Source organism: Sus scrofa, chromosome 7 (genome assembly GCF_000003025.6).
Source record: "Sus scrofa isolate TJ Tabasco breed Duroc chromosome 7, Sscrofa11.1, whole genome shotgun sequence".
Lineage (NCBI taxonomy): Eukaryota > Metazoa > Chordata > Mammalia > Artiodactyla > Suidae > Sus > Sus scrofa.
Window position 1 is genome coordinate 1,940,289 of NC_010449.5, and position 18,336 is coordinate 1,958,624.

The 18,336-nt window shown below is 51.4% G+C and overlaps 2 protein-coding genes across 2 annotated transcripts in view; both read right to left on the reverse strand.

The window, feature by feature from the left end:
* Positions 1-12,648, reverse strand: part of LOC110261696 — a 28,186-nt gene extending 15,538 nt beyond the window's left edge. The window contains exons 1-3 of the mRNA XM_021099997.1: positions 12,613-12,648; positions 9,479-9,592; positions 7,495-7,565 (exon numbers count right to left, since the gene is read on the reverse strand). Of these exons, the coding sequence (XP_020955656.1) occupies positions 7,495-7,565; positions 9,479-9,592; positions 12,613-12,648 (221 nt within the window). The remainder of the gene's footprint in view (positions 1-7,494; positions 7,566-9,478; positions 9,593-12,612) is intronic.
* Positions 12,417-15,492, reverse strand: TUBB2B (tubulin, beta 2B class IIb). Its single transcript, NM_001243434.1, has 4 exons — positions 15,325-15,492; positions 14,422-14,530; positions 14,051-14,161; positions 12,417-13,716 (listed from the first exon to the last, which is right to left on the reverse strand). The coding sequence occupies exons 1-4, from the start codon at positions 15,379-15,381 to the stop codon at positions 12,656-12,658; spliced, it is 1,338 nt and encodes a 445-aa protein (NP_001230363.1). The 5' UTR covers positions 15,382-15,492; the 3' UTR covers positions 12,417-12,655.

The window sequence follows — 18,336 nt, forward strand, 5'->3', positions numbered from 1 at the left end:
ACCCAGGAATGGAATTGCTGGATCATATGGTTGTTCTATATTTAGTTTTCTGAGAAACCTCCATACTGTTTTCCACAATAGCTGCACAAATGTACATTCCCACCAACAGTGCACACGTGTTCCCTTTTCTCCACATCCTTGCCAAAATTTGTAATTTTTTTTTATGATAGCTGTTCCAACGAGTATGAGGTAATATCTCACTGTGGTTCTCATTTGCATTTGTCTGATTAGTGATGTTGAGCATATTTTCATGTGCCAGTTTTTTCCATCTGAATGTCCTCATTGGAAAAATTTCTCTTCAGTTCTGCCCACTTTTAAATTGAGTTTTGGGTTTTTTTTTTTATGTTGCGTTGGATGAGCTCTTTATATATGTTGGGTATCAAGCCCTTATCTATCACCTCACTTACAAATATTTTCTCCCATTCAGTAGGTTATCTTTTCATTTTGTCAATGGTTTCCTTTGCTGTGCAAAAGCTTTTAAGTTTAACTTGCTTCCACTTTTTATTTTCACTTTTTTTTTTTTTTTTTTTTTGCTTTAGGAGACAGATCCAAAAACATTGCTGTGATTTATGCCAAAGACTGTCCTGCCTGTGTTTTCTTCTAGGATTTTTTGGTTTCTGATCTTACATTTAGGTCTTTAATCCATTTTGAGTTACATTTTGTGTAGTTTGTTAGAAAATGTTCTGATTTCATTCTTTTACAAGCAGCTTTCCAGTTTTCCCAGCACCGCTTATTAAAGAGCCCATTTTCTCCATTGTCTATTCTTGCCTCATTTATCTTAGATTAATTGACCGTAAGTGCGTGGGTTTATTTCTGGGCTCTCTGTTCTGTTCTATTGATCTATGTGTGTTTTGTGCCAGTGCCATACTGCTTTGATGACTGCAGCTTTATAGTATCATCTGAAGTCAGGGAGCCTGATTCTTCCAGCTTTGTTCTTTCTCAAGATTGTTTTGCTATGCAGAGTCTTGTGTTCCCATGTATGTATAATTTTTGAATGTGTGTGGAGCTTGTGAATGCATGATTTCAAGAGAAGAGGAAGAATATCAAATATTTTCCAAAACCCTTTTCTCATAAAAAGAATGGACTTTAACTGTTCAATGACATAAAAGTGAAACAGTTTCAAAGCCGCCAAAGTAGGAAAGATTAGCTGTTCCCAACACTTGGTGAAACAAGACAGACTAGTTTTAGAAGCTGCAGAGCATCTGAATTCCCTTTTCATCTCATTCTATGCAAAGCCGAGGGGCTTGGTGGCATCACAGTGTGTGCTGGGGAAACATAGCCAGTTCCACGGTAACCTTCCAGGCCTCTTTAAAGTCTCTAACTTAACCTTCGAGTATGAGGAATGGAAGCAGGACACACCCGTCGCTGCCGTATGATCTGCCCAGAAAGACTGCTCTGGGCAAGGTGCCCCTCCTGTGCCTGCGCACAGCCACCCCCGGCTTTTTATGAGGATGTCCAAACACAGGGGCGGGATCCAGTGACGTACTGGCTGAGGAGCCAGCCTGTGGGCCTCCAGGTGACAGGAGGCACAGGGCGGGGAGGATCATTGCGGGTCCAGAATACAGACGTACCCAGGACTCCTCTTGGCGCAGAAGGATGGAAAGCTACGACCTGGGGTGCCTCCCACGAAGAGGACGAGAACGTACACCAGGCAGCAGCCCCCCTGCCTCCCAGAGGCCTGTCACGATGGCTAGAGGAGAGGAGCGCAGAGACAAAGGGGGCCAGGCGGATGGTGACGGTGAGGGGCTGGCAGGAGACAGCGCTGATTATATGGCTGCATTTTCTGTAATAACAGCTTGGCTGTTTCAAGAGCTATTGTTGAATCCAGCCGGGCCCCCTCTGATGAGAACCCTGACTCCTATTAGCATGTGAATCACATTTGACCTTCAGTTTGGGGAGCTGCAAATGCTGCTTTTCGGTAGAAATTGGCCTGTTTTCAAACCGAGGAGGTTGCATGGACGTCTTCTGTTTCCACAACATCTTCCCAGCATCTGCTGCAGCCTAGTTGGACTTAATTGTGCTTCTATTTGTCTTCCCACTGGCTTGGAAGCTCCTTGAAGGCTGGGGTGTGTTTATTCCTGTTTGTATTCTTAGCCCAGTGTCACCCCCGAGCAGGTGTGTGATGAATATTTGGATAAGTAAATGGTTAATCAAGTAGAAGAATGACAGGTGATACCACAAGGCTTTGGAAATGACTGGATTCCAGGATCCTTGGAGGAGAGGGCCAGTGGGGCCAGAGCTGAGTCTTCCTCCCCCATCTCCGCCCCCCCCAAGAAATAGACCAAGAAACCAACCCTACAGACTCTCAGGCCGAAAAATGAAAACTCCCTTTCCGAACAAGGCTTATAGTAAGAAAATGGCCTGGGAGCAGAGTCCATGATATGGAAAATGGGATTAATAGCAGCCAAGGACAGAAAAGATCCCAGTAAAAATGAGAGAGGGAGACTGAAGTTCATCTCAGAAAGTAAGCTGTTTTTTGGAGGGAAAAATTCACTTTCTGAAAACAACAGATGAGAGCTATAGAGCCATGCAGCTCTTAAGACATCCTGGCCTTTCTTTTATTCTTAAAAATACAGGAAAACCCATTTCACTTTAAAAGGGGCAACAGAAAAAGATCACGATCAAATGACACCCAAATTATCAAACTATTAAATCAAGAAGAATGAGAAGCTGAATAATGTCACTACAGATGCCGAAACTATGCCAGAAAGACAGCAGGTTCAAAGGGATGAAAACTGTAACCTAAAATGTCAAAATGTTTAGAAAGAAGTAAAAAAATCAAGCAGAAGGTAACAAGCATGAAAGAAAAAAATACACATTAAACTCTGAAAAATACAAAAAAATACAAAAACTCTGAAGTGAGATTCTTTTTTTTTTTTTTTTTTTTTTTTGTCTTTTTGCCATTTCTTAGGCCGCTCCCGCAGCACATGGAGGTTGCCAGGCTAGGGGGCCAGTCGGAGCTGAAGCTGCCGACCTGCACCAGAGCCACAGCAACTCGGGATCCAAGCTGCGTCTGCAACCTACACCACAGCTCTCGGCAACGCTGGATCCTTAACCCACTGAGCAAGGCCAGGGACTGAACCTGCAACCTCGTGGTTCCTAGTCGAATTTATTAACCACTGCGCCACGACAGGAACTCCTGAAGTGAGATTTATGGAAAAAAATATTTGCAAATAGGTAAGAGAAGTGAGAAAAAAGGGTAAAAATAAGGGAAAAAAATCATAAATGAAGTCCAAACTAAAAGGCATACAGGAGCGAATACACAGGACAGGTACTGTCGTAAGAATTGGTAGGTGGAAGGGAGAAGAAATATTTCCATCCAAAGAAAACGAAGAGATTCTCCTGTTGGCCAAGATGGAGCAACAGGAACTGGATTTGCCCTCCTGCCTGAAACAACTAAAAAACTGGGCGAAATCAATGAAATAATGGTTCTCAAGATGTTGGCGAGCGGGTGATGAAGGATTGACCCCGGGGAGAAGGGATGTGGAACTAGTGTGGGTGGCCCCAGCAGGCCATTTGGTGGCAGTTTCCAGGCTGCGGTGCAGGAGTTGGGGGAGAGGGGAGACTCAAGCAGGGTTTGCGGTCCCCCTGAGTTGAGGAGCAAACCCTCAGAATTCAGGGGAACCAGGGAGAGTCAGGGGCCGCCCAGGGCAGACATGGAAGTGGAAGGAGCTCCAAGCGGCTCCTGGAGCTCGCCCGGGGCTGAGGCTGTCTTGCGTCCCGTTAGAGAGAATGGAAATGCCTTGGGATGCACCAGCACTGCGGTGATCGGGCATTAAATCAGCCCGAGATCAGAGCGCTTTACTTCGCCTCCCAAAGCTTAAGACACATTTGCAAAGGGACCCCTGTGATCCCAAGTGATGAAGCTGTGTGCCGGCGCCGACAGCGTTTAAAGGACTGTAAGGAAATCCAGCTCACAGGTGCAAAGAAGCAGGCAACTATGGCCCATAAACCAGAACCATCGGGCCCCGGGCTTTGAAATGACATGAACCAACAATTTCCCAGCCTTACTCCTTCTGTAAGTAAATTTTAAATGGGTTCTAGACGCAATCAACAGCACCCAGACCGTACGGTACCCCTGAGGAGATGGAGGGGGGCAAACAGTAGGCTGCCGCTTGTCATCACGTTCTCATCTCCGTACACACCTTAACGCCGTTTACTCCTCTGTAGAGGCAGACACTCGGACTCTGTTTTGTAAAGGAATTTAGAGGGCAAGTGACTTGGCAAAGATCCTGGAGTCGACCGATGACGTCACCGAGACCTCCCTCCCCTCCACACGGCGCCCCTTCCGTGACATTCCTGGCATGTGGTGAATGTCAATTCCCTGCCCCCTTCCTATAAGTGGGACCCTGAAAGTGTGTGCCTATCCACCCAGAGATTTCAAAGGAAGCAGAAGCTGAACAGTTGCTTGTCTGGATTCTGCCTCATTGACGTAGAGTTTTTCACAGCTCCCTGTGCTGTATGGTAAGACCTTGTTTTTTGTCCATTCTAAACGTAGGAGTTTGCATCTACCAACCCCAAACTCCCCATCCATCCCTCTCTCTTCCCCCTGGCAACCACAAGTCTGGCTCTTTTGTGAGTCTGTTTCTGTTTTGTACATAAGTTCATTTGTGTTGCATTGTGTGTGTGTGTCATATTTTAGATTACACATATAAGTGGTAAATGGTATTTATCCTTCTCTTTCTGGCTTTCTTAGTGTGAGAATCTCTAGTTGCATCCATGTTGCTGCAAATGGCATTATTTCATTCTTCTTTATGGCTGAGTAGTATTCCATTGTACGTATATTATATATATATATACCACATCTTAATCCATTCATCTGTTGATTGACATTAGGTTATTTCCATGTCTTGGCTATTGTGAATAATGCTGCTATGAACACTGAGGTGCATGTATCTTTTTGAATTATAGTTTTGTCCAGATATATGCCCAGGAGTGGGATTACTAGATGATATATTAACTCTATTTTCAGTTTTCTGAGGTACCTTCATACTATTCTCCATAGCGTTGCACCAACTTACATTCCTACCAACAGTGCAGGCAGGTTCCCTTTTCACCACACCCTCTCCAGCATTTGCTGTTTGTACACTTCTTAATGATGGCCATTCTGACTGGTGTGAGGTGGTACCTCATTGTAGTTTTTATTTGCTTTTCTCTAATAATTAATGATACTGAGCATCTTTTCATGTGCCTGCTGGCCATCCATATGTCTTCTTTGGAGAAATGTCTAATTAGGTCTTCTGCACTTTTTTTTTTTTTTTTTTTGGTCTTTTGTCTTTTTAGGGCCACATCCCCGGCATATGGAGATTCCCAGGCTAGGGGTCTAATCCGAGCTGTAGCTGCTGGCCTACAGCAAAGCTACAGCAATACCAGATCTGAGCCGCGTCTGTGACCTACACCACAGCTCACAGCAATGCTGGATCCTTCACCCACTGAGCAAGGCCAGGGCTCGAGCCCAAAACCTCATGGTTCCTAGTCGGATTCATTAACCACTGTGCCACGACGGGAACTCCTTGGTTTTTTTTATGGTTTCCTTTGCTGTGCAAAAGCTTGTAAGTTTGATTATGACCCATTTGTTTATTTTTGTTTTTATGTCTACTGCCTTGAGAGACTGCCCTAAGGAAACATTTGTCTTTTTTTTTTTTTTTTTTTTTTTGCTATTTCTTTGGGCCGCTTCTGTGGCATATGGAGGTTCCCAGGCTAGGGGTCTAATTGGAGCTGTAGCTGCCAGCCTATGCCACAGCCACAGCAATGCGCGATCCGAGCCGCGTCTGCGACCTACACCACAGGTCACGGCAACGCCGGATCGTTAACCCACTGAGCAAGGGCAGGGACCGAACCCGCAACCTCATGGTTCCTAGTCGGATTCGTTAACCACTGCGCCATGATGGGAACTCCCTAAGGAAACATTTGTACAGCTGATATCAGAGGATGTTTTGCCCATGTTCTCTTCTAGGAGTTTCATGGTGTCTTGTCTTAGGTTTAAGTCTTTAAGACATGTCGAGTTTATTTCTGTGCGTGGTGTGAGGGTGTGTTCTCGTTTCATTGATTTACATGCAGTTGTCCAGTTGTCCCAGCACCACTTGCTGAAGAGACTGTCTTTTTTCCATTTTATATTCTTGCCTCTTTGTCAAAGATGAATTGACCGTAGGTGTCTAAATTTATTTCTGGGTTCTCCGTTCTGTTCCATTGATCTGTATGTCTGTTTTTGTACCAAGACCACATGGTTTTAATTACTATAGCTTTGAATATAGTCTGAGGTCTGGGAGAGTTATGCCTCCTGGTTTGTCTTTTTTTTTCCCTCTCAGGATTGTGTTGGCATTTCTGGGTCTTTTATGGTTCCATATAAATTTTTGGATTATTTGTTCTAGTTCTGTGAAAAATGTCATGGGTAATTTGTTAGGGATCACAGAACATCTGTAGATCACTTTGGGTAGTATTGCTAGAAAATGGGGACTCTTATGTATAGAGAGGCCACTGTAGTAATCCAGGAAGACTTCTTGGAGGAAGTGACATCCAAATGGAATTCTGAATATCCAGAAAGAGCCACAGGCACACAGGGATTGAACACACCAGGCAGAGGACATAAGAACAGCAATCCTGCCACCCTGCCATTCTGTAGAAGGAACGGGAAGAATATGTGTCCCAAGCAAGGGTATAAATAGATCCTTAGGGGGGTTTGTGCTTGTTTTGCAGTTTGTATTATGAAAGACAAAGCCGGAGTTCCTGCTGTGGCACAACAAACCCAAGTAGTATTTACGAGGATATGGGTTTAATCCCTGGCCTTGCTCAGTAGGTGAAGGATCCTGCATTGCTGTGGCTGTGGGGTGGGCCGATGTGGCCCCTAGCCTGGCAACTTCCACTCGCTGTGGTTGTGGCCCTAAAAAGAAAAAGGTAGAAAGGAAGAGAAAAAGAAAGAAGGAAGGAGGGCATCGCATACTTTGAATAAGTCCTTCGTGTGCGGTATGTGCGGGTAACGAAGCTCTGGGCGTGAACATTCCGAATTCGATGAGCAGATGCAACAGGGTGGCTGCCTGCTTTATGCATTCGGAATACGCTGAAGCTAAAAACATGCTCCTCCAAAGGGACTTAGTGAACAGGAAGCCAATAAAACGTCACATGTCAAAACCAAACAAAACAAAATGAGAGAAAGAAAAGAAAAGAAAATGAGGACCCCTGGTATGAAACACCTTGCAAACTCGTGCCTGCAGAGAGCTCTGGGATAGGAGCTAAGAGGTCCGGGGTAACGTCACGTCTTGGCCCCTCTCTGATTGTGGAGGAAACTTCGGGGGCCCTTCTCTACTTCCTCCTAAAAGAACCTCTAAGTTGGGGGGGTTGGGCAGAGGTGGAGAATGTTTGCTCAGCGCCCCCCACCCTCCACAAGGAAGCATGGCCAGTGAAAAGCAGAGGCCACGAGGGCGCTCCTGGCACAAATCTTTCAAGTGGCTTTACTCTGCTGGAAGGTGCCTCTTCATGCTCCCTCTCCCTTCTTACCTAGGAGCCGGACACACGAGCAGAGCAGCAGTGGCCGTCCAGCAGCCCGAGGACAACAGGAGGCTGAAGGCCTGTGGCAGCAATGGAAAGAGCTGAGAGAGGGTTTTGTGGAGCTTCCTGGCCTGTACTGAGTGTCTCTAGACTTTTTTTTTTTTTTTTTGCAGAAGGGGCCACACCTGCAGCATGTGGAAGTTCCCAGGCCAGGGATTGAACCTGCACCACAGCTGTAAACCAGAGCCACAGCAGTGACAATACAAGATCCTTAACCCACTGAGCTACCAGGGAGCTCCTCTCTAGACTTTTCTAAGTTAGAGGGAAAAAAAGAACTCTAAACCACTATTGCAAGAACATCAGCCAGAACCGGACACAGTGGCCTGAGGACATTGCCCAACCGGAGCCTTAGGCTCCTCATTTGTAAATGGAGGCATGTCCCATTTCTCCAGCTCCCCCTGCTTCTAAAACTACGGGTCTCAGCCTATGCAAATGCACAAGAACGAAAACCCCACGGCTCGTCTGATCCCTCTTCCATCCCAGCCTTTGGGGCAAATTTGAAAGCATATCCATTCACAGGTGGAACTCACAGTTAATAAACACAAGTTTACACCACATGGCCCAGCAGTTTCACTCCTGGGATGTGCCCAGGAGAAATGAAAACATACATACACCAAAAAACACTCCCAAACAAACTGTGCAGGAGCGTTCATAGCATATTATTCTTAATAGGTCAAAAGTGGAAACAAGCTAAATGTCCATCAGGTGATGACTGGATAAACGAGATGTGGCAAATGCAGACAATGGAATATGATTCATCTGCAAAACGTAATGAAGTCCCGAAGCATGTTACATGGATGAGGCTTGAAAGGATGCTAAATTTAAAAGCCAGACACAAAGACCACCTATTGTACGATCCCATTTATATGAAATGTCCAGAAAAGACAAGTTCATAGAGGCAGAAAGATGAGTGGTTGCCAGGGGTTGGAGGGCAGGGGGGAAGGGGAGGGAGAGCCGGTGGGTGTGGGAGATGAAAAGATTCTGGAATCCTGTGTTGGTGACACTTGCACGACTGCGTGCATGTACTAAAACCCGCTGACTCGGACTCTTTTAAATGGCAAGTTCGTATCTTGTGAATCATACCACAATTAATAGAAAAGAAAAAATGATTGCAGCATCTTGAGGGGAGCAGACTGTGCCGAAGAAGTCAGGCTCTTGGGGTCTGCCTGCCTTAGGAAAGGCGTGAAGGGCGGGGGAGGCAGGGGAAAAGCCTCCAAGAAACCAAGGTACGAGCGAGTCTGTTTTCTAGTGAATGGCTCACCTGTGAGGCATTTAGAAAAGGATGACCTGGAGTTCCTGCTGTGGCTCTGCAGTAATGAACCAACTAGTATCCGTGAGGACACAGTTCGATTCCTGGCCCTGCTCAGTGTGTTAAGGGTCCAGCTGGGTCGTAAGCTGTGGTGTAGGTCACAGACTCGGATCTGGCATGGCTGTGGCTGTGGCATGGGCCGGCGGCTACAGCTCTGATTCCATCACTAGTCTGGGAACTTCCATATGCCTTGGGCATGGCCCTTAAAAAAAAGAAAGAAAGAAAGAAAGAAAGAAAGAAAGAAAGAAAGAGCGAGAGAGAGAGAGAGAGAGAGAGAGAGAGAAAGAAAGAAAGAAAGAAAGAAAAGCAAAGCATGACCTTGCAAGAGAATTTCTCACCCAGTGGGACGAAAGCAACCTTGTGGTAGTTGTCAAGCAGTGTTGTCTGGTACACAGGTCGCATCCTAACTAAAATGAGGGTGTGGAAAAGGCAGTCCTCCAAAGATTGTTCATGAACTTCCCACTCATTTCACAATAAGTACCCCCGAAGGAATACTCTTCTTGCAGCCATAATTGCGTTAGAATCTGTGTGCGTGTGGTGTTTTAGAACCAGCAAACTCTGCATTGCCTGGCAGTGACTGGGTCAGAGCCAAAAGCCTTGGCACTTCATCTGTGCCCAGCCCACGTGGGACGGTTGAGCGTGGACCCAGGAGCACGTTTGGATTTTTCCTTGAAGCTGGAACAGTTTCCCTTCGTCGTCACCCACCCCACCCCCGTGTGGGCTTGTAAACCGCAGGACCTGAGAGGGGACAGCTTAGAGGAAAGAGCAGGGTCCAAACTCTGATTTGTAGGGAGTGCTGTGAACTGACACAAAATCCTCTGACCCTCTGTCCCCTTCCTTACAAAATAAGGAAGTTCAGCTGGACGATCTCTCACAGTTACTTTTAGCTCAAATTTCTGTTCCTCTGACCCACTCTCAGGGATGAGATGAGAGCTGGTCTCCAATCCTCACTGGCGTTGATGCAGAGGTGCGGCCAGTTTGAAGCATGTTGGGGTTCCTTCTCAGACTCTTGGGCTGATTCCAACTTGCCCTCCCCAACCCCAGGCTCTGAATCCCGCATCACATCCCAGGGTCTTGTGGTTTGGCTGCTGTGCCTCCCGGAAGTGACCGTCTGCCTGGTGCCTTGTAGCAACGGGTGTTGGAAACGCACTGTCAGCACCGCCCCCCACTAGTTCCCATCACACAGGGGGATGTAACTACGGAAACGCTTTCAAAAAATATCTCTTCATCCACTTGTTAGTCTGTGCATCTGTGGGCTTTTGAGCCGTTTCCCTAAGTACACCTTTCAGATCAGTACTAGACAACTGGGCTTCTAGGGCTTTGCCCCCGAGCACCTGCCTGGCAGGTCCACCTGCACCCCTGTTCTAGGCAGGCTGCAGTGGCTGTGGGACAGGCTGGCCTGCTGGGTGCCTCCTGTCCACTCTGTTCTCACAAGGTGGGAAGAGACGCAGGACCCCTATGCCAACAGGCACCTGGCAGGATTCCCTCTTGTTTCCAAGGTTACCCATCCTGTCTGACAGGTGGTGGTGAATGCATGGCCAAGGGCAGATGGGGGGAGGGTGCCTGGCAGCTGACCCACATGTGCAGGGCACTTCAAATTAATGTTCTCAGTCAGTGACATTGTTGGAAGCTTTATACCAGCTCACAGGAAAGGCACCTGCCGGTTCACTACTAAATGTGAGAAACTGGAGCAGAAGCCAGTTTCTGAGTCCGGTTTTACGATGTGTAATATCATAGAGTGAACGGCTGCTCGTTTCCATTTGGGGGCCGTTTGGTAGAATGAACCTATTTTCACAATGTTCAGAGTGACACTGCTCTCACTTTTTCTTTGAAACGCTTTCCAAATATCCTTCAGCCTCTTTAATATGTAAATCCCTAATCCACACCTCATCTTCCTCCTCCTTCTTCATCTTCTTTAAAAAACAAAAACAGGAGTTCCCGTCGTGTCGCAGTGGTTAACGAATCTGACTAGGAACCATGAGGTTGCGGGTTCGGTCCCTGCCTTGCTCAGTGGGTTAACGATCCGGCGTTGCCGTGAGCTGTGGTGTAGGTCACAGACGCGGCTCGGATCCTGCGTTGCTGTGGCTCTGGCGTAGGCCAGTGGCTACAGCTCCGATTCGACCCCTAGCCTGGGAACCTCCATATGCCGCAGAAGCGGCCCAAAGAAATAGCAAAAAGACCAAAAACAAAAAACAAAAACAAAAACAAAACAAGTAGGAGTGGCGCTAAGTAGAATGAAATAAATACAGGGTCAGATTTAAAGTACTATTTTCTCTAATATTAAAGTTTTCTAAAAATTAGAAAAGCCATAAACCTACAGTTTTCTTGGAATTTCTTTCTTCCTGTTTGGTACATGTGTTTATTAATTACACTCCCCTTCTCTTCCCAAACCAAGAAACTGACTGGCCTGGATTAAGGCAGAGCCTTGGCACATTTTGACAAAGTGTAATTGAGCCCATAAGCATACAATTCCAACTGAAATTCACTCATTAAAAACGCACAGCTTCTTTAGAAATTGAGTTCAAGTCTCGAGGCAGGCTTGGTTCAAATCCCAAATCCCAATGCTCGATGGTAAGAATGCAATAAACTGAAAATTATTGTGGCTTACCTATTTAAAGTTCTCCAATAGCCCAGAATGTATAATGGCATATAAAATTCAAAGATAATTTATATGCAAATAGTGTGTAATGCAGTGCAAACACAGTTGCTGGTAGGAACAGTTGCTTGAGAATTTTAGTGTGTTAACAATTTAGAAATCTATGGCTATTCCTAAGTACAGGGGATTTCCTTATTTTAAAATGTCAGAGTATTACATTGCCTTTGACAGAAAATTCCACTTAGAGGAGTGTACACAATAAGACATGCACAAAATCATTCACTGTGGTGCTACGAGATCAAAGTACAAATCACCTGCATGTCCATCGGTATGGAATGGGTTAACTAAAATATGGCCGCCAGTACACAATGGATACTATGTATCCATTTAAAGGAGGCCGCTCTCTGTGTTTTAGAGACACATTGTTTCCTGAAAAAAGGAGGCTAGAATAATGTTAATATCACAAGGTGTAAAGAAAGACAAAGGGAAGGATCCAAGTAGGTTTGAAGACATGAAATATCTCTGCAAGGACGCAAGAAAGATGACAATATCAGAAGGGTTGCCCTGGAGGGAGGAAAATGTATGAAGAAGGGACACACGAGGAGGCTTTCCACTCTCTATCCTTTAGAATTGGGTGCTGTGTACGTGTAGTTACTATTCACATTTTGTGTGTGTGTAAAGACAATAAAAGTATAGTAGGATTTCCCCATGAAGATACATCAGTGTGTTTTCAAGCAGGCATCTCTCAGCTAATAAGATATTCCCTTAAAGGCATCTTACAGTTCGGATGGATCGCCTATCTTCATCGGGGTGTGACTCTGGTTCAGTTTTACCAGGCTAAAAAGTCAATGTATTTGAGCTTCCCCCCATTCCTTTGCTTTTCGGAAGGAAGGCTTCTGTAGGATGTGTTCTCAAAGTTACATTTATATTACTAATAAAGAGAAAGAGGAGACAGAGAAGACACCATTAGGACACAAACGTTTATGTGATTTTAGCCATTACAACAGTAGTTCAGAACGATCTCCAGTGTTACACGGGTGTCATCAATGTTACAAAAAGAAAAAAGGGACAGGCAACAGTGAAGAGCACCAGAGAACCAGCGACACCTAGCGGAGACCACAGACCATGCTTCTCTCCTTGCGTCAGCCCCCCTCCCGCTCACCTTCCTCGGCTTCCCTACCCTGCCTCGCCCGTGCATCGTGCCCTCAGGCCTCGTCCTCGCCCTCCTCCTCCTCGAACTCGCCCTGCTCGTCGGCCGTGGCGTCCTGGTACTGCTGGTACTCGGACACCAGGTCGTTCATGTTGCTCTCGGCCTCGGTGAACTCCATCTCGTCCATGCCCTCGCCCGTGTACCAGTGCAGGAAGGCCTTGCGCCGGAACATGGCCGTGAACTGCTCCGAGATGCGCTTGAACAGCTCCTGGATGGCCGTGCTGTTGCCGATGAAGGTGGCCGACATCTTGAGGCCGCGCGGCGGGATGTCGCACACGGCCGTCTTGACGTTGTTGGGGATCCACTCCACGAAGTAGCTGCTGTTCTTGTTCTGCACGTTGAGCATCTGCTCGTCCACCTCCTTCATGGACATGCGGCCGCGGAAGATGGCGGCCACCGTCAGGTAGCGGCCGTGGCGCGGGTCGCAGGCGGCCATCATGTTCTTGGAGTCGAACATCTGCTGCGTGAGCTCGGGCACCGTCAGCGCGCGGTACTGCTGGCTGCCGCGGCTGGTCAGCGGCGCGAAGCCGGGCATGAAGAAGTGCAGGCGCGGGAAGGGCACCATGTTCACGGCCAGCTTGCGCAGGTCGGCGTTGAGCTGGCCCGGGAAGCGCAGGCACGTGGTGACCCCGCTCATGGTGGCCGACACCAGGTGGTTGAGGTCCCCGTAGGTGGGCGTGGTCAGCTTCAGGGTGCGGAAGCAGATGTCGTACAGGGCCTCGTTGTCGATGCAATAGGTCTCATCCGTGTTCTCCACCAGCTGGTGCACGGAGAGGGTGGCGTTGTAGGGCTCGACCACCGTGTCCGAGACCTTGGGCGAGGGCATGACGCTGAAGGTGTTCATGATGCGGTCGGGGTACTCCTCGCGGATCTTGCTGATGAGCAGGGTGCCCATCCCCGAACCCGTGCCGCCCCCCAGCGAGTGGGTCAGCTGGAAGCCCTGCAGACAGTCACAGCTCTCTGACTCCTTCCTGACCACGTCCAGGACCGAGTCCACCAGCTCGGCGCCCTCTGTGTAGTGGCCCTTGGCCCAGTTGTTGCCGGCACCGCTCTGGCCTGCCAGGGGGAGAGTCCTCATAAGCCATTGATGATTGCATTACATTCCTCTTTACCTTAATCCCCATAATATAACCCAATGAGTCAGCCTCAGATAAGATTTTTTCAGGTTATAACGAAACTGGCTAGACATGAAAATACTCGGTCATGGACATAATATAAATAAGAAGGGTTAGGAACTGGGCATTAGAGATTCAAAGGCATTTAGTTTCAGCTCATATTAAGACAAAATCGACACACAACTCCATACTTTCTCTACGGCAGACACGCCCCTCCACCCTGAGCTGTCCAACATAAAATGACCCAACATGCCATCACCATGTCAGCCACTCACCAAACACGAAGTTGTCGGGCCTGAAGATCTGGCCGAAGGGTCCAGACCTGACCGAGTCCATGGTGCCCGGCTCCAGATCCACCAGGATGGCCCGGGGCACATACTTGTTACCTGTGGGGACAGAGCTGGACATAGACCTGCAGGCAGAGAGCTCTGAAGAGGAGGGCGTCTTGCAGGCACTGCGGTCGCCCCCAAACAAAGAAGGACCTGGGAGGTCTGGATTCTCAAAGGGACGCCCACTGGAAACCCGCAGTTAAAGAGCGAGAGCCCTAAATCGGTTAGTCCACCCTCCCTCCCCTCGGGCCACGTTCCCAGGGGCCACCTTCCTGGGGTCAGGCCCCCGGGGAGAGGGGGCGTGGAAAGACACTCACCAGTGGCTTCATTGTAGTACACGTTGATCCTCTCCAGCTGCAAGTCACTGTCGCCATGGTAACTGCCAGTGGGGTCGATGCCATGCTCGTCGCTGATGACCTCCCAAAACTGAAACGCAGAAAACGGTGGTGCTGAGCCACGCCCCACGGCGCAGAGAGGCGGGGACTCAAGGCGAAGCCCGGACCAGCCACCTTGCAGGGCTTCGGGGCAGCCCAGCCCGGCACAGCCGCAGGGTTTGCATTTTGCAGGGTCACTGGGTAGAAAATGGGCGTTTCCCGGGCGAACAGCTGCTCGCGGCAGGAGGTGGGGGTGTCTCGGCAACTGTAAGGCCGGCACTAGCGGCGGCGAGAGGCGGCGGCCGGGGCTCAAGTGGCGCCGAGGGGGTGGGAGGGGTAGAGGGACCAGAGGGAGCTGAAGCGGGGGGGGGGGGGGACGGGGCGATTTTAGATTCATAGCACATCCCGAGGCTTAAGGCGATCGCTCTCCTCTGACGATCGCTCCCCTCCTCCCCCCGCAGCTCGACTCGGGTTCCAGCGAGTAAAATCAATTTTCCCGGCGTCGGGGCCCCGCCCGTAGGCGGGCGCGCGCAGCCTTGCGGACACACCCGCGCGCTCTCCAGGCCCGCGTGCCGGGCTAAGCGAGGAGCAAGGAGGAAGGGGAGGCCGAGGGACCGGGATTCCAAACGAGTTACCGCAGAAAGTTAAGAAAGGTTCCTCCCCCGCCCCCGCCAAAGTCGCCTCCAGGTCCACGCCCCTCTCGGCGGCACAAAGCAGCCAGGAAAGTCTGCGTTCAGAGGGCCCGGGGCCTGCTCGGGACGACGCGCGGCGCCCAGAACCCCGAGGGCGTTAAGCCCGGGTCCCCGCCCCCACCCCGCCCCCGCCCCGGGGGTCCCCAGCGCCCACCTTGGCGCCGATCTGATTGCCGCACTGGCCCGCCTGGATGTGCACGATCTCACGCATGGTGCTAGCTCGCTTCTTCCGGCCCCGGTCGGCGTCTGGTCACTCTGTCCGTCCTCCCTACACACCCACGGCGGGGTCACCAGGAACGCGCTCGGGAACCGACCGGCTGAGAGCGCCTGCCCAGCGGGCTCGGCCTTTTATGCGAGGAGGCTGGGCCCGCCCGCGCAGGCCGCGCCCCCAACCCGAGCCCCCCAGTCCCCTTCGCGCTAGCTCTCTCCAGGTCCCGCTGACGTAATGCTCCGAGCCCCAGGGACCGTCCGGGGGGCTGGACTACGGGCCCGCGGCCAATCAGCGCAGGCTGGCGGACCGGCGAGGAGTGGGGGCTGCGGGGAGTGGGGGGCGGGGGGGCGTGCGCATTGTCTGGAACTGGAGGGGATGTGGAAAAGCTGGGCACTGAGAATTGGGGGTGGGGGAAGAGGCAAGGGTGACCCGTGTGGCAGGCCGGGTGTGTGTGTGTAGGGGGCAGGTGGCACTGGACGGGTGGGTGCAGGGGAACTGGAGCAGGTGGAGAGGCCATCAGGTGCGCTGGAAAGGAGGCTCTGTGCGCCGGGCGCTGGCAGGTGGTAGGGCTGGGTGGCGCAGGTTTCCATACCCGCGCGGATTGCGGCATCGCCTCCGCCAAGGGCGGGAGGTCCCTAAGCCACCCTCCCTGGTGAGACCACTGACCCTTTCCCCAACCATTAGAAGCCAAGGGCTGTCCGGCGCCCGAACCTCGATCACACAGAGTCTTGGGAGAGGGCAGGCGGCCCCGGGAGGAAGTCTTGCGTGATCAGGGTGTTCGGATCTGAAGAGCCGTGACCCAAGAGCCTCAGGGTGCCCTCCGCCCTCGGCCCTCCCCCCACCCACAGCCGCGCATCCTCTCTTTTGTCTCTGTCAAGGGCCTCTTGCTCCCTTTCTCTGGGGCGGCAGCATCGGGGGAGGGGCGACCTCGGCGCCTCCTTCGCCCTGCCCGACCCTCTCCGGGAGTCCATAGCTCCCCGACTGGTGCCTAGGACCCCTCCATCCCTTGGGTCGGCTTTTGTCCTTAGGAGTGGATGCGGTGGGTGTGGCTGGCCGCGCAGGGTGGACTGTCCAGCAGTCGGAAGAGGGTGGGGTTCGGGAGGCGGGGCTGCGGCAGAACAAAGAACTCGGAAATGTGTGGGTTACATCCCACAACTGAGTAGTTAAAAATCACACCCCAGGCGCTCTCCAGTCTGGGTTCGGTTCATCTATTGTCCATTAAGGGGCTGGGTTCCTCGGAGGTTCTCGCCTGAGCCCGCCGCTAGCATTCACATCTTCCACCAGGCGCAGGACCCCGAGGCGGCCACGAGGTCCTCAACCTTCGTGCTGCTGGTGCGGGTGAGGGACACGCCTGAAAACTGCAGCACCGCGAGGGAGAGGCCCCCCGAGACCCTGACACGCACACAGTGCGCGTGCGCAGAGGCGCAGCCTCACACTCCAAACCCGTAGTATCCAGGGAGTCCAAGGAGCTGGTCTCTTTGTTACCTTCGTGTGTGTGTGTGTGTGTGTGTGCGCGTGAGAAAGAGGAGAGAGAGCGCGCTGCAACCTGGCCCCCGCAGTTCCCTAGGTGAGGCGCCCCCTCCCCTACCCCGCCTCTTGACGGGTCATCTGGGAGGTGACGCGACCCCTTTTCATCCCCAGGCGAGAGGGGCCGAACGACCCGGGTTCCTGCGGCAGAGAGGAGCCCACAGCTGTTGCCCGAGACCCTCCCAGAACTGTCAGCAAACTGTCGCCGCCTCCCTTTCCCTCTGGGGGTGGAAGAGGGGCTTTCAAGCCACTTCCAGGGCACAAAGAGGGGCCGAGAGAACAAAAGCACAGCCGCCCCCGAACACCCATTGCGCCGGGACTGCAGCTCGGGGCAGAGGTTCCAGCCGCTGCTGCCGGCGTGAAGGTTGGGAGGGGTCGGGCGAGGGGCAGAGCAGCGCCCACGTGCCCTGGCTCCAGGGACACGGGGCCTGACGCGGAGTTTCTAATCCAGCTCCCACTGCTGCAGAGGGGTCGAGCTTGAGCCGTGTCAAGGGTCACACAAGCTAAAGACTCGGCTCAGGTCGGAGTCCCCGTTGCCGCGCGCCCAGCCCTCGGGAAGGTGACCGCGTCCAGGGGAAAGGGCGGTGGCTGGTGTCAGCACCTGGGGGTGGCGGCTCCCGTGGGTCGGAACCGCGGGGAAGAAGCCAAGCGGGGGCCGCGCCCGCCCCCCTAGTGCCGAGGCGCGCCGAGGTGAGCCCCGGCTGGGCCCAGAGGGCCGCCCGCGCGCCGCGCTCCAGGGGATCAGCTCCGCGCCGGCCGCCTGAGCCCCGCCAGCTCCCTCACCCAGCGGTTTCTGTCTCAGCTCCTGTTTCACAGGCAGATCTCCGCGGAGCGCCCGGGGTGGAAAGGCGTGTTCAAGATTTTGTGCATAAAGGACCCCTTCCTCTCGGGTTTCTTTCAGGGCAAGAGGCTTGGGGTAGGGCGAGGCTGGAACTCATCCTTCCAAAAGCCAGGATGCCCCTTGGGCACTCTGCGCTTTCGGCTCAGGATCTGCTTTCCCTTCATTCCTTTTGTCCACACAGTCCTGCATCCCTGCCCTTCTGAGCTGGCATTCTCCCTAACGGCTCCACGCCCCCTCCCCAGTTTGGCAGTGCGACACTGCGCATTGTAATTTGCACAGGGAGCTGGTTCTGCCTCGGAAGAGTAGGCGCTGATGACGGCCAAGTCTTTCCCTGAGGTGTTCGGTTTATCTGCCGACCCTCTTGCTCTTACCCCGTGTAGCTCCCACAAAAGAGGCTGGTGAGGGGCTTGGGGGGGTGGAATTCGCTCTCATTGGGTCCTCCAGCAGTTCTTTCGGTCTGTTTGTTACACATAATTGCTCTCCATCTAGGTCATTGTATATCAGACATGTAGGTGTCAGAATAAGCTGTTTCATCGTCACTTAACATGCTAGTCATTTAAGTGATGCGCCGCCATTTTCAAGTGCTC

Bases quoted from the DNA above. Each gene is read 5' to 3' on its own strand.
- TUBB2B (NM_001243434.1), bottom strand. From the start codon at position 15,381: ATGCGTGAGATCGTGCACATCCAGGCGGGCCAGTGCGGCAATCAGATC. The intron at 14,162-14,421 runs GTGAGTGTCTTT...CTGTCCCCACAG, and splicing joins GTACTACAATGAAGCCACTG to GTAACAAGTATGTGCCCCGG. The intron at 13,717-14,050 runs GTGAGTGGCTGA...TCCCCCTGGCAG, and splicing joins GCCCGACAACTTCGTGTTTG to GCCAGAGCGGTGCCGGCAAC.